We start from the raw sequence: 15,000 nt of genomic DNA, 5'->3' as shown, positions 1-15,000 counted from the left end.
GGGAAACATGCTGAGTCATGACGAGAGTGTGAGTGAAACATGCTGAGTCATGATGAGAGTGTGAGTGAAACATGCTGAGTCATGATGAGAGTGTGAGTGAAACATGCTGAGTCATGATGAGAGTGTGAGGGAAACATGCTGAGTCATGATGAGAGTGTGAGTGAAACATGCTGAGTCATGATGAGAGTGTGAGTGAAACATGCTGAGTCATGATGAGAGTGTGAGTGAAACATGCTGAGTCATGAAGAGAGTGTGAGTGAAACATGCAGAGTCATGACGAGAGTGTGAGTGAAACATGCTGAGTCATGAAGAGAGTGTGAGTGAAACATGCAGAGTCATGACGAGAGTGTGAGTGAAACATGCTGAGTCATGACGAGAGTGTGAGTGAAACATGCTGAGTCATGACGAGAGTGTGAGTGAAACATGCTGAGTCATGACGAGAGTGTGAGTGAAACATGCTGAGTCATGACGAGAGTGTGAGGGAAACATGCTGAGTCATGACGAGAGTGTGAGTGAAACATGCTGAGTCATGACGAGAGTGTGAGTGAAACATGCTGAGTCATGACGAGAGTGTGAGTGAAACATGCTGAGTCATGACGAGAGTGTGAGGGAAACATGCTGAGTCATGACGAGAGTGTGAGTGAAACATGCTGAGTCATGACGAGAGTGTGAGTGAAACATGCTGAGTCATGACGAGAGTGTGAGTGAAACATGCTGAGTCATGACGAGAGTGTGAGGGAAACATGCTGAGTCATGACGAGAGTGTGAGTGAAACATGCTGAGTCATGACGAGAGTGTGAGTGAAACATGCTGAGTCATGATGAGAGTGTGAGTGAAACATGCTGAGTCATGATGAGAGTGTGAGTGAAACATGCTGAGTCATGATGAGAGTGTGAGTGAAACATGCTGAGTCATGATGAGAGTGTGAGTGAAACATGCTGAGTCATGATGAGAGTGTGAGGGAAACATGCTGAGTCATGACGAGAGTGTGAGTGAAACATGCTGAGTCATGATGAGAGTGTGAGTGAAACATGCTGAGTCATGATGAGAGTGTGAGTGAAACATGCTGAGTCATGATGAGAGTGTGAGTGAAACATGCTGAGTCATGATGAGAGTGTGAGTGAAACATGCTGAGTCATGATGAGAGTGTGAGTGAAACATGCTGAGTCATGACGAGAGTGTGAGTGAAGGGAAACATGCTGAGTCATGACGAGAGTGTGAGGGAAACATGCTGAGTCATGACGAGAGTGTGAGTGAAACATGCTGAGTCATGATGAGAGTGTGAGTGAAACATGCTGAGTCATGATGAGAGTGTGAGTGAAACATGCTGAGTCATGACGAGAGTGTGAGTGAAACATGCTGAGTCATGATGAGAGTGTGAGTGAAACATGCTGAGTCATGATGAGAGTGTGAGTGAAACATGCTGAGTCATGATGAGAGTGTGAGTGAAACATGCTGAGTCATGATGAGAGTGTGAGTGAAACATGCTGAGTCATGATGAGAGTGTGAGTGAAACATGCTGAGTCATGACGAGAGTGTGAGTGAAACATGCTGAGTCATGACGAGAGTGTGAGTGAAACATGCTGAGTCATGATGAGAGTGTGAGTGAAACATGCTGAGTCATGATGAGAGTGTGAGTGAAACATGCTGAGTCATGATGAGAGTGTGAGTGAAACATGCTGAGTCATGATGAGAGTGTGAGTGAAACATGCTGAGTCATGATGAGAGTGTGAGTGAAACATGCTGAGTCATGACGAGAGTGTGAGTGAAACATGCTGAGTCATGACGAGAGTGTGAGTGAAACATGCTGAGTCATGATGAGAGTGTGAGTGAAACATGCTGAGTCATGACGAGAGTGTGAGGGAAACATGCTGAGTCATGACGAGAGTGTGAGTGAAACATGCTGAGTCATGCAGGTGCTCACTCCGCCCTCTGCTCCTCCCTCTTCTCTGTGTCTCCGCCCACAAACACTCTAACTTTACATTTAGACCAGCGTTTCCTACGAGTCAGGAGGTAAGGCAGCAGAAGAGTGAGACCTGGAAACACACACACACACACACGCACACACACACACACACAGACACACACACACACACACACACACACACACACACACACACACACACACACACACACACACACACACACACACACACACACACACACACACACAGACACACACACACACACACATATACTATATTAATAACCACTGTTACATGGATGGATGCATAGATAATGGTTGGATGGATAAATGGTTGGTTGGGTGAAATGTTGTTGAATGAATGGTTGGTTGGGTGAATGGTTGGTTGGGTGAATGGTTTGTTGGATGGTTGGGTGAATGGTTTGTTGGATGGTTGGGTGGGTGAATGGTTGGTTGGATGAATAGTTGGTTGGATGGTTGGTGAATGGTTGGTTGGATGAATGGTTTCATGAATGGTTGGTTGGGTGAATGTTGGGTGGGTGAATGTTGGATGATTGGATGGGTGAATGGTTGGTTGGATGAATGGTTGGGTGAATGGTTGATTGGATGAATGGTTGGGTGAATGGTTCAAGATTCAAGATTCAAGATTCAAGATGCTTTATTTATCCCGAGGGAAATTATTGTGCAACAATTGGGAGGTAAAAGTGTAGATGGACAAGAGTTAAAAGATACATAAAATAAAATAAAAATAAAAAACCCATGCACCAACCGATGAATGGTTGGGTGAATGGTTGGTTGGATGAATGGTTGGGTGAATGGTTGGTTGGATTCATGGTTGGTTGGTTGGTTGGTTGGTTGGTTGGGTGAACGGTTGGTTGGATTAATAGTTGGTTGGATGGTTGTTGAATGGTTGGTTGGATGAATGGTTGGTTAGGTGAATGGTTGGTTGGTTGGTTGAATGAATGGTTGGTTAGGTGAATGGTTGGTTGGATGAATGGTTGGGTGGGTGAATGGTTGGTTGGATGAATGGTTGGTTGGGTGAATGGTTGGTTGGGTGAACGGTTGGTTGGGTGAATGGTTGGTTGGATGAATAGTTGGTTAGATGGTTGGTTAGATGGTTGGTTAGATGGTTGGTTGGATGAATGGTTGGTTGGGTGAACGGTTGGTTGGTTGGTTGGATGAATGGTTGGGTGAACGGTTGGTTGGTTGGTTGGATGAATGGTTGGGTGAACGGTTGGTTGGTTGGGTAAATTGGTTGGATGAATGGTTTCATGAATGGTTGGTTGGGTGAATGGTTGGTTGGGTGTATGTTGGGTGGGTGGGGGGTTGGTTGATTGGATGAATGTTTGGTTGGTTGGATTGGATGAATGGTTGGTTGGGTGAATGGTTGGTTTGGTGAATGGTTGGTTGGGTGAATGTTGGATGAATGGTTGGTTGGGTGAATGTTGGATGAATGGTTGGTTTGGTGAACGGTTGGTTGGATGGTTGGGTGAATGTTAGGTTGGATGAATGAATGGTTGAATGGTTGGTTGGTTGGTTGAATGGTTCGTTGGTTGGATGAATGGTTGGTTGGATGAATGGTTGATTGGTTGAATGGTTGGATGGATGAATGGATGAATGGTTGGTTGGTTGGTTGGTTGGTTGGATGAATGGTTGGTAGGTTGGTTGGTTGAATGGTTGGATGGTCTCACCTCCGTCATCAGACAGCCAGTAAATGTCGATGGTCTTGTTTCGGTGATTGCTTTGAAACACAGTTTTGGGCTGAAGTTCAGGATCAACACAAACTGAATCTGTTTACACACAAACATAGTTTTCAGTCTTTATGTGAAGTTAAAGGTTCAAACTATCTTTAATACTCAAACTTACAGCTGGTGTTTGTTTGAATGCAGGAAGGAGAAGAGATGCCGTTTATATTCTCTGTTTCTCCACGGAAACCTGGATTAACTGAAAAAGAAAATAGAAGAAAGAAGAATGATCCTGGACTGCATTTCCCATCATGCCTCTTGGTTTAATGACAATGTAAAAGTCATTTAATCTCACTGTAGGACTGAGATGGATGAGAAGAATCCAGGCCTTCCTTCATCCTCAGCACACACACACTGTACTGTAGGTCAAAGGCATCACTGACTCACACACACACACACACACACACACACACACACACACACACACACACACTTATATGATCAGACAATAAATCATTGAATGACAAACTTTCTTCAGTACATTCACAGGCCACCAGGGGGCATGAGCCTTTTCACTCACTGCAGGACTGAGACGTATTCATGAGCAGCGTGAGGCTCGTCACTGCTCCAGTCCGTCTTCAAACCCATCAGCAGGACATTTGGCCTGAGGCGACCCAGACCTGCCCCCTGGTGGACAGACAACACCATGACAAGATGAAACATTTCACAGCTGAGATTCATTCATTCATTCATTCAATGTCCAGATGCAGTTAGCTTAGCATTACCCCAGAAGAGTATTTAGCTTAGCATTAGCCACAGGAGAGTAGCAAGTTTAGCATCACCCCCAGAAGAATATTTAGCTTAGCATTACCCCCAGCAGACTATTTAGCTTAGCATTAGCCATGGGAGAGTAGCAAGCTTAGCATTACCCCCAGTATTTAGCTTAGCCTTAGCCATAGGAGAGTATTTAGCTTAGCATTACCCCAGAAGAGTATTTAGCTTAGCATTAGCCACGGGAAAGTAGCAAGCTTAGCATTAGCCATAAGAGAGTATTTAGCTTAGCATTACCCCAGAAGAGGATTTAGCTTAGCATTAGCCACAGGAGACAAGCAAGCTTAGCATTACCCTCAGAAAAGTATTTAGCTTAGCATTAGCCATAGGAAAGTAGCAAGCTTAGCATTAGCCCCAGAATAGTACTTAGCTTAGCATTAGCCATAAGAAAGTAGCAAGCTAAGCATGACCCCAGAAGAGTATTTAGCTTACCATTAGCCACAGGAGGGTAGCAAGCTTAGCATTACCCTCAGAAAAGTATTACGCTTAGCATTAGTCATTGGAGAGTAGCAAGCTTAGCATTACCCTCAGAAAATAATTTAGCTAAGCATTAGCCATAGGAAAGTAGCAAGCTTAGCATTAGCCCCAGAAGAGTATTTAGCTTAACATTAGCCATACAAAAGTAGCAAGTTAAGCATTACCCCAGAAGAGTATTTAGCTTAGCATTAGCCACTGGATAGTAGCAAGCTTAGCATTACCCTCAGAAAAGTATTTAGCTTAGCATTAGCCATCGGAGAGTATTAGCCTCACCTGCAGCAGCATGTTGACACCTGACCGTAGCTCTGGCGCCACCACTCCTCTGTAGAAGGACTTGACCTTGCGTTGGTTTAACCAGGTCACATGAGCGTCTGTGTGAGCGGCGTGAAGAGCTGCTGGAGAGGCCTGTCCAGAGGGTTCACAGGTCAAAGGTCAAAGGTCACAGAAATCTTCAATCAGGAGGAAACAGAGGACAGATGAACTCACAGTGATCACGTGTCCACACATCATGAGACTGAGACCTTTAGTCAGAGCCTGGACCAGATCAACTAGAGCTGGACGACGTCTGGGAGGACCAGTGAGGACCAGACACTGAGGTCTGACACACACACACACACACAGAGACACACACACTCACACACACACAGACACACACACACACACACACACAGACACACTCACTAAACAGTACACATGTTTGGCCTGTGAGGGGCGCTGTAGTGCTGCTACATTAGAACATAATCATGAAGAAGAGAGAGGCGGAGCTAAAGATGAGAACGTACCATGTGACTCACCTGAAGTTCTTAACATGGTCCTGGACTTGGTTCAGTCCAACACAGTGAATCAGAGCCAGGTTATAAGAACCAGCCTGGACTGAAGAACCCCAGTTCACCTCTGGACCATAGAGAACAGGGTCAGGGTTAGGCCACCAGGGGGCGCTGTGTGTGTGTGTGTGTGTGTGTGTGTGTGTGTGTGTGTGTGTGTGTGTGTGTGTGTGTGTGTGAGTGTGTGTGTGTGTGTGTGTACCTGGCCTCTTGTACAGTGTGTGTGTGTGTACCTGGCCTCTTGTACAGTGTGTGTGTGTGTGTGTGTGTGTGTCTGTGTGTGTGTGTGTGTGTGTGTGTGTGTGTGTGTGTGTGTGTGTGTGTGTGTGTGTGTGTGAGTGTGTGTGTGTGTGTGTGTACCTGGCCTCTTGTACAGTGTGTGTGTGTGTACCTGGCCTCTTGTACAGTGTGTGTGTGTGTGTGTGTGTGTGTCTGTGTGTGTGTGAGTGTGTGTGTGTGTGTGTGTGTGTGTGTGTGTGTGTGTGTGTGTGTGTACCTGGCCTCTTGTACAGTGTGTGTGTGTGTGTGTGTGTGTGTGTGTGTGTGTGTGTGTGTGTGTGTGTACCTGGCCTCTTGTACAGTGTGTGTGTGTGTGTGTGTGTGTGTGTGTGTGTGTGTGTACCTGGCCTCTTGTACAGTGTGTGTGTGTGTGTACCTGGCCTCTTGTACAGTGTGTGTGTGTGTGTGTGTACCTGGCCTCTTGTACAGTGTGTGTGTGTGTGTGTGTGTGTGTGTCTGTGTGTGTCTGTGTGTGTGTGAGTGTGTGTGTACCTGGCCTCTTGTACAGTGTGTGTGTGTGTGTGTGTGTGTGTACCTGGCCTCTTGTACAGTGTGTGTGTGTGTGTGTGTACCTGGCCTCTTGTACAGTGTGTGTGTGTGTGTGTGTACCTGGCCTCTTGTACAGTGTGTGTGTGTGTGTGTGTACCTGGCCTCTTGTACAGTGTGTGTGTGTGTGTGTGAACCTGGCCTCTTGTACAGTGTGTGTGTGTGTGTGTGTGTGTGTGTGTGTGTGTGTACCTGGCCTCTTGTACAGTGTGTGTGTGTGTGTGTGTACCTGGCCTCTTGTACAGTGTGTGTGTGTGTGTGTGTGTGTGTGTGTACCTGGCCTCTTGTACAGTGTGTGTGTGTGTGTGTGTGTGTGTGTACCTGGCCTCTTGTACAGTGTGTGTGTGTGTGTGTGTGTGTGTACCTGGCCTCTTGTACAGTGTGTGTGTGTGTGTGTGTACCTGGCCTCTTGTACAGTGTGTGTGTGTGTGTGTGTGTACCTGGCCTCTTGTACAGTGTGTGTGTGTGTGTGTGTACCTGGCCTCTTGTACAGTGTGTGTGTGTGTGTGTGTACCTGGCCTCTTGTACAGTGTGTGTGTGTGTGTGTGTGTGTGTGTGTACCTGGCCTCTTGTACAGTGTGTGTGTGTGTGTGTGTGTACCTGGCCTCTTGTACAGTGTGTGTGTGTGTGTGTGTACCTGGCCTCTTGTACAGTGTGTGTGTGTGTGTGTGTGTACCTGGCCTCTTGTACAGTGTGTGTGTGTGTGTGTGTACCTGGCCTCTTGTACAGTGTGTGTGTGTGTGTGTGTACCTGGCCTCTTGTACAGTGTGTGTGTGTGTGTGTGTACCTGGCCTCTTGTACAGTGTGTGTGTGTGTGTGTGTGTGTGTGTGTACCTGGCCTCTTGTACAGTGTGTGTGTGTGTGTGTGTGTGTGTGTACCTGGCCTCTTGTACAGTGTGTGTGTGTGTGTGTGTGTGTGTGTGTACCTGGCCTCTTGTACAGTGTGTGTGTGTGTGTGTGTGTGTGTACCTGGCCTCTTGTACAGTGTGTGTGTGTGTGTGTGTACCTGGCCTCTTGTACAGTGTGTGTGTGTGTGTGTGTGTACCTGGCCTCTTGTACAGTGTGTGTGTGTGTGTGTGTGTACCTGGCCTCTTGTACAGTGTGTGTGTGTGTGTGTGTACCTGGCCTCTTGTACAGTGTGTGTGTGTGTGTGTGTACCTGGCCTCTTGTACAGTGTGTGTGTGTGTGTGTGTACCTGGCCTCTTGTACAGTGTGTGTGTGTGTGTGTGTACCTGGCCTCTTGTACAGTGTGTGTGTGTGTGTGTGTACCTGGCCTCTTGTACAGTGTGTGTGTGTGTGTGTGTACCTGGCCTCTTGTACAGTGTGTGTGTGTGTGTGTGTACCTGGCCTCTTGTACAGTGTGTGTGTGTGTGTGTGTACCTGGCCTCTTGTACAGTGTGTGTGTGTGTGTGTGTACCTGGCCTCTTGTACAGTGTGTATCCCATGAGCATAAAGACCACAGTGAAGACGATGATTGTCGACCACCATGTGAGAAGAAACATGATGACAACACAACTGACTGAACCAACGAGTGACAACCATTTACTGTAGAAGGTGAAGGAGGGACGCCAACCTGAGGACACACACAACACACACACACACAGAGACAGACACACACACACACACACACACACACACACAGAGACACACACACACACACACACACACAGAGAGAGACACACACACACACACACACACACACACACACACACACACACACAGACACACACAGAGAGAGACACAGACACGATTCATGTGTTCATGTGATTCATGTGTTCATGTGATTCATGTGTTCATCAGTACCTGGTGAGTTGGTGAGTGAAGCGTAGAAACAGCTGAAGTTGATCAAAGAGTAAGAACAGAGGAAGAAGTTAGAGATGATCGGAGCGATGGAGTTTAACTCTGCTGTAAGAGGACAAGAGAGGACAAGGTTAGAGACAAGAGGACAAGAGAGGACAAGGTTAGAGACAAGAGGACAAGGTTAGAGACAAGAGGACAAGGTTAGAGACAAGAGGACAAGGTTAGAGACAAGAGGACAAGAGGACAAGGTTAGAGACAAGAGGACAAGAGAGGACAAGGTTAGAGACAAGAGGACAAGAGAGGACAAGGTTAGAGACAAGAGGACAAGGTTAGAGACAAGAGGACAAGAGAGGACAAGGTTAGAGACAAGAGGACAAGGTTAGAGACAAGAGGACAAGAGAGGACAAGGTTAGAGACAAGAGGACAAGAGGACAAGGTTAGAGACAAGAGGACAAGGTTAGAGACAAGAGGACAAGGTTAGAGACAAGAGGACAAGAGGACAAGGTTAGAGACAAGAGGACAAGAGGACAAGGTTAGAGACAAGAGGACAAGGTTAGAGACAAGAGGACAAGGTTAGAGACAAGAGGACAAGAGAGGACAAGGTTAGAGACAAGAGGACAAGAGAGGACAAGGTTAGAGACAAGAGGACAAGAGGACAAGGTTAGAGACAAGAGGACAAGGTTAGAGACAAGAGGACAAGGTTAGAGACAAGAGGACAAGAGGACAAGGTTAGAGACAAGAGGACAAGGTTAGAGACAAGAGGACAATGTTAGAGACAAGAGGACAAGGTTAGACACACACACACACACACACACACACACACACAAATTGTCTTCACCAATCAGAATGAAGCAGACAGCGATGATGTAAGTTAGCATGTAGCTTCTTAGCGGCTCAGAGTTTCTGCCGTAGCCTTTTCCAAAGAAGCTGATGAGAGGATAGAGTTTGTCCTGACAGAGACACTGAGACATTCACACGTTCATCATCATCATCATCATCATCATCATCATCATCACAGAGACACTGAGACATTCACACGTTCATCATCATCATCATCATCATCATCATCATCATCATCACAGAGACACTGAGACATTCACACGTTCATCATCATCATCATCATCATCATCATCATCATCACAGAGACACTGAGACATTCACACGTTCATCATCATCATCATCATCATCATCATCATCACAGAGACACTGAGACATTCACACGTTCATCATCATCATCATCATCATCATCATCATCACAGAGACACTGAGACATTCACACGTTCATCATCATCATCATCATCATCATCATCATCACAGAGACACTGAGACATTCACACGTTCATCATCATCATCATCATCATCATCATCATCATCATCACAGAGACACTGAGACATTCACACGTTCATCATCATCATCATCATCATCACAGAGACACTGAGACATTCACACGTTCATCATCATCATCATCATCATCATCATCATCACAGAGACACTGAGACATTCACACGTTCATCATCATCATCATCATCATCACAGAGACACTGAGACATTCACACGTTCATCATCATCATCATCATCATCATCATCATCATCATCATCATCACAGAGACACTGAGACATTCACACGTTCATCATCATCATCATCATCATCATCATCATCATCACAGAGACACTGAGACATTCACACGTTCATCATCATCATCATCATCATCATCATCATCATCATCATCATCACAGAGACACTGAGACATTCACACGTTCATCATCATCATCATCATCATCATCATCATCATCACAGAGACACTGAGACATTCACACGTTCATCATCATCATCATCATCATCATCATCATCATCATCACAGAGACACTGAGACATTCACACGTTCATCATCATCATCATCATCATCACAGAGACACTGAGACATTCACACGTTCATCATCATCATCATCATCATCATCATCATCACAGAGACACTGAGACATTCACACGTTCATCATCATCATCATCATCATCACAGAGACACTGAGACATTCACACGTTCATCATCATCATCATCATCATCATCATCATCACAGAGACACTGAGACATTCACACGTTCATCATCATCATCATCATCATCACAGAGACACTGAGACATTCACACGTTCATCATCATCATCATCATCATCATCATCATCATCATCATCATCACAGAGACACTGAGACATTCACACGTTCATCATCATCATCATCATCATCATCATCATCACAGAGACACTGAGACATTCACACGTTCATCATCATCATCATCATCATCATCATCATCATCATCATCATCATCACAGAGACACTGAGACATTCACACGTTCATCATCATCATCATCATCATCATCATCATCATCATCACAGAGACACTGAGACATTCACACGTTCATCATCATCATCATCATCATCATCATCATCATCACAGAGACACTGAGACATTCACACGTTCATCATCATCATCATCATCATCACAGAGACACTGAGACATTCACACGTTCATCATCATCATCATCATCATCATCATCATCACAGAGACACTGAGACATTCACACGTTCATCATCATCATCATCATCATCACAGAGACACTGAGACATTCACACGTTCATCATCATCATCATCATCATCATCATCATCACAGAGACACTGAGACATTCACACGTTCATCATCATCATCATCATCATCACAGAGACACTGAGACATTCACACGTTCATCATCATCATCATCATCATCATCATCATCATCATCATCATCACAGAGACACTGAGACATTCACACGTTCATCATCATCATCATCATCATCATCATCATCACAGAGACACTGAGACATTCACACGTTCATCATCATCATCATCATCATCATCATCATCATCATCATCATCATCACAGAGACACTGAGACATTCACACGTTCATCATCATCATCATCATCATCATCATCATCATCATCACAGAGACACTGAGACATTCACACGTTCATCATCATCAACACAAACACTGACACAGACATAAACATTCACACGTTCATCCTCACATGTCTCAGGTGTTGAATATTTAGTTCAAACTAAAAGAACTCAATACTTTCAAAGGAAACACAGTTATAATAATTGTTGGACAGACATTTGGTTTAAGTCTCTGTTTGTATCCACCTGCTCTAGTGAGGTCTTTAAACAGCTGTAGTGACTAAAAGCCTCAAATGCTTATGGAGAAAAATGTGGAGAAAACAGCTGTGGATCTTTAGGAAGTTCTTCCACAGACATCTTCACACTCCTTTCTCCTCTTCTTGTCAGTGGGAAGTGCTGTGAGTTTACACAACACTTCCCTTGTTTCCTTTCTATTAAAGCCAATCTAAAGTCGCCCACAGCTGTTTAAAGACCTCACCAGAGCAGGTGGATACAAACGGAGACTTAAACCAAATGTCTGTCCAACAATTCTCCCACAAAAGGAGCCTAAACGCCCGCGTGAAGCGAGTGAAATCCGCGTTAAAAAGCGTCAGAGACGAGAGACGCTGTATGTTCTCGTGAGCAGACACAACCCTCGTCTGCAGTCGTCGCTTCACTGTATATCATATATATTGAGACACAGTTACCGCACACACACCACAGGTTTTGTCTCACTCTCGCCTCATCCCGTCTTTCTTGCTCTTCATTTTGATGCTCATTTTGTGAAACATTGTCAGTCTGTTCTCCTCATGTATGTTTCGCTCAGGTTCAAATTGAAAAGGCTGAACAGATGACATGTTTATGCTGAACAGTCACAACAGGGTCCTAAAGCCCCCAGTACAACCTTTATACGTCACTACCCAGAGTGCATTGCGACGTAAACAACAATGGCGACATACGAGTTAAACTATTTTTACAAATTGTATAAAAACGAAGACATCAAGAAGGTTTTTTATATCAATTTATTAAAACTGATACTAACATTTATCTTTTAAGAACTACAAGTCTTATAGCCGGGGTTCCTTTTAAACAATAAAAACTTCAGACTGTCAGATGAACGGGTGAATGTGACAGAGTGCATCATGGGAAACGTTGTTTTGTTACCTGGAAAACTTTGGGCGCAGAAACCAAACAAGCTAACGCTGACGAGAGCGTAGCTGCGAAGATTCCAGCTGTGATGAGAGGAGGGAACACTGACACCAGGCTCATGGTCTGTGGATCACACGTTCATCATTCACTCATTCATACTGTGTGTCTGTGTGTGTGTTGTTGTGTTGTTGTTGTGTTGTTGTTGTGTACAGACCTGATAGTAGTTAGTGAGTCCATATGTGCAGCTCCTGTTGCTCACACACTCACTAAAGTTCCATCCATAAAGACAAGAGAAACTATCACAGTCTGAGACTGATGAGGTGGTGCTGTCATTAAGGACACCTGAGGCATCACGCAACACACACGCACCTGTGACACACACACACACACACACACACACACACACACACACACACACACACACACACACACACACACACACACACACACACACACACACTTTAAGTAAAATATGTTGTGATGTCAACAGGAAGTCTTATTCTGAAAAGTAAAGTGTTTTATTTTGGTGTGTGTGTGTGTGTTTTTGTCTTTCTATGCTTGTGTGGACCACTCCCTGGCGAATCACCTTCTTTGTGGGGACATTTTTCCTTGTGGGGACATTATGTCCGGTCCCGAACGTGGTCCCCACAGTGTGGTAAAGACATGTAGATGTGTGTGCGCGCGTGTATGTGTGTGTGTGTGTATGCTCTTGTCTTTCTATGCTTGTGTGGACCACTCCCTGCCGAATCACCTTGTTTGTGGGGACATTTTTCCTTGTGGGGACATTATGTCCGGTCCCAAAAATGGTCCCCACAATGTGGTAAAGACATGTAGATGTGTGTGTGTGTGTGTGTGTGTGTGTGTGTGTCACCTATAGTAGCAGAGATAATGAGGTAAGACATCGTGGTCCAGAAAATGGCCATCAGTGTTCCTCGAGGTATGGCCACTGTTGGATTCTGGGTAAAAACACAGCAACAGGAAGTTCAGAGGGATAGAAGGACATGTGGACATGTGGACATGTGGACAGGTGGACAGAGAGACATGTGGACAGATGGACATGTGGACAGAAGGACATGTGGACAGAGGGACAGGTGGAAAGATGGACATGTGGACAGAAGGACAGAGGGACATGTGGACAGATGGACAGAAGGACAGGTGGACATGTGGACAGAGGGACAGGTGGACAGAAGGACAGAGGGACATGTGGACAGATGGCCAGAAGGACATGTGGACAGAGGGACAGGTGGACAGAGGGACAGGTGGACAGAGGGACATGTGGACAGATGGACAGGTGGACATGTGGACAGAGGGACAGGTGGAAAGATGGACATGTGGACAGAAGGACATGTGGACAGGTGGACAGATGGACATGTGGACAGAAGGACAGAGGGACAGGTGGACAGATGGACATGTGGACAGAAGGACAGAGGGACATGTGGACAGAAGGACATGTGGACAGGTGGACATGTGGACAGAGGGACATGTGGACAGAAGGACAGAGGGACAGGTGGACAGAGGGACATGTGGACAGATGGCCAGAAGGACATGTGGACAGAGGGACATGTGGACAGAGGGACAGGTGGAAAGATGGACATGTGGACAGAAGGACAGAGGGACATGTGGACAGATGGACAGAAGGACAGGTGGACATGTGGACAGAGGGACAGGTGGACAGAAGGACAGAGGGACATGTGGACAGATGGCCAGAAGGACATGTGGACAGAGGGACAGGTGGACAGAGGGACAGGTGGACAGAGGGACATGTGGACAGATGGACAGGTGGACATGTGGACAGAGGGACAGGTGGAAAGATGGACATGTGGACAGAAGGACAGAGGGACAGGTGGACAGATGGACAGATGGACATGTGGACAGAAGGACAGAGGGACATGTGGACAGAAGGACATGTGGACAGATGGACAGAAGGACAGGTGGACATGTGGACAGAGGGACATGTGGACAGAAGGACAGAGGGACAGGTGGACAGAGGGACAGATGGACATGTGGACAGATGGACATGTGGACAGACAGACCTTGAGGTCTCCAGAGATATTAGCTCCTGCCAAGATTCCTGTGGCTGAAGGAAAGAAGATGGAGAACATTCCAAAGAAGTTTCCCTCTGGTCCTCTCCATCCAGGGACAAAGTTAGCAGCAAAGATGTCCACTGTTGGACAAGAGGACATCTTTGTTTACAGTGTTTGACACAAAGTGACCACACGAGGCAAAAGCTCCTGATCTTTGTCTGTGGACTCTGTCTCTGTCTCTGTCTCTGTGGACTCTGTCTCTGTGGACTTTGTCTCTGTGGACTCTGTCTCTGTGGACTCTGTCTCTGTGGACTTTGTCTCTGTGGACTTTGTCTCTGTGGACTTTGTCTCTGTGGACTTTGTCTCTGTCTCTGTCTCTGTGGACAAACTCACCTTTGTAGCTGAAGAAGCCTTTAGATTGTCTCTCAGGTGAAGCGGGGACAATTGTCCCAACGATGTAGTTGATGAAGGACACAATGATGACCAGGAAGAAGAGGATCTGGGCCTGTAGGGGGCGGAGCCACAGTGGGTGGGGTCGTATTAATGATTGGTC

At 45.9% G+C, this 15,000-nt stretch overlaps 1 protein-coding gene across 1 annotated transcript in view; it reads right to left on the bottom strand.

Moving 5' to 3' along the window:
* slc12a3 (solute carrier family 12 member 3) overlaps positions 1 to 15,000 on the bottom strand; it is a gene marked incomplete at both ends in the record, with an annotated part of 25,088 nt that overhangs the window by 3,060 nt on the left and 7,028 nt on the right. Inside the window, 16 exons of the mRNA XM_083894361.1 lie at positions 1,925 to 2,036; positions 3,616 to 3,714; positions 3,791 to 3,868; positions 3,965 to 4,047; positions 4,190 to 4,296; positions 5,191 to 5,322; positions 5,404 to 5,515; positions 5,712 to 5,811; positions 7,984 to 8,139; positions 8,370 to 8,471; positions 9,205 to 9,328; positions 12,439 to 12,546; positions 12,638 to 12,792; positions 13,295 to 13,379; positions 14,457 to 14,587; positions 14,841 to 14,952. Of these exons, the coding sequence (XP_083750487.1) occupies positions 1,925 to 2,036; positions 3,616 to 3,714; positions 3,791 to 3,868; positions 3,965 to 4,047; positions 4,190 to 4,296; positions 5,191 to 5,322; positions 5,404 to 5,515; positions 5,712 to 5,811; positions 7,984 to 8,139; positions 8,370 to 8,471; positions 9,205 to 9,328; positions 12,439 to 12,546; positions 12,638 to 12,792; positions 13,295 to 13,379; positions 14,457 to 14,587; positions 14,841 to 14,952 (1,796 nt within the window). The remainder of the gene's footprint in view (positions 1 to 1,924; positions 2,037 to 3,615; positions 3,715 to 3,790; positions 3,869 to 3,964; positions 4,048 to 4,189; positions 4,297 to 5,190; positions 5,323 to 5,403; positions 5,516 to 5,711; positions 5,812 to 7,983; positions 8,140 to 8,369; positions 8,472 to 9,204; positions 9,329 to 12,438; positions 12,547 to 12,637; positions 12,793 to 13,294; positions 13,380 to 14,456; positions 14,588 to 14,840; positions 14,953 to 15,000) is intronic.

Source organism: Microchirus variegatus, assembly GCF_963457635.1.
Source record: "Microchirus variegatus genome assembly, chromosome: 8".
Lineage (NCBI taxonomy): Eukaryota > Metazoa > Chordata > Actinopteri > Pleuronectiformes > Soleidae > Microchirus > Microchirus variegatus.
The sequence above is the reverse complement of the archived record's forward strand: the minus strand, read 5'-3'. Positions and strand labels throughout refer to the sequence as shown.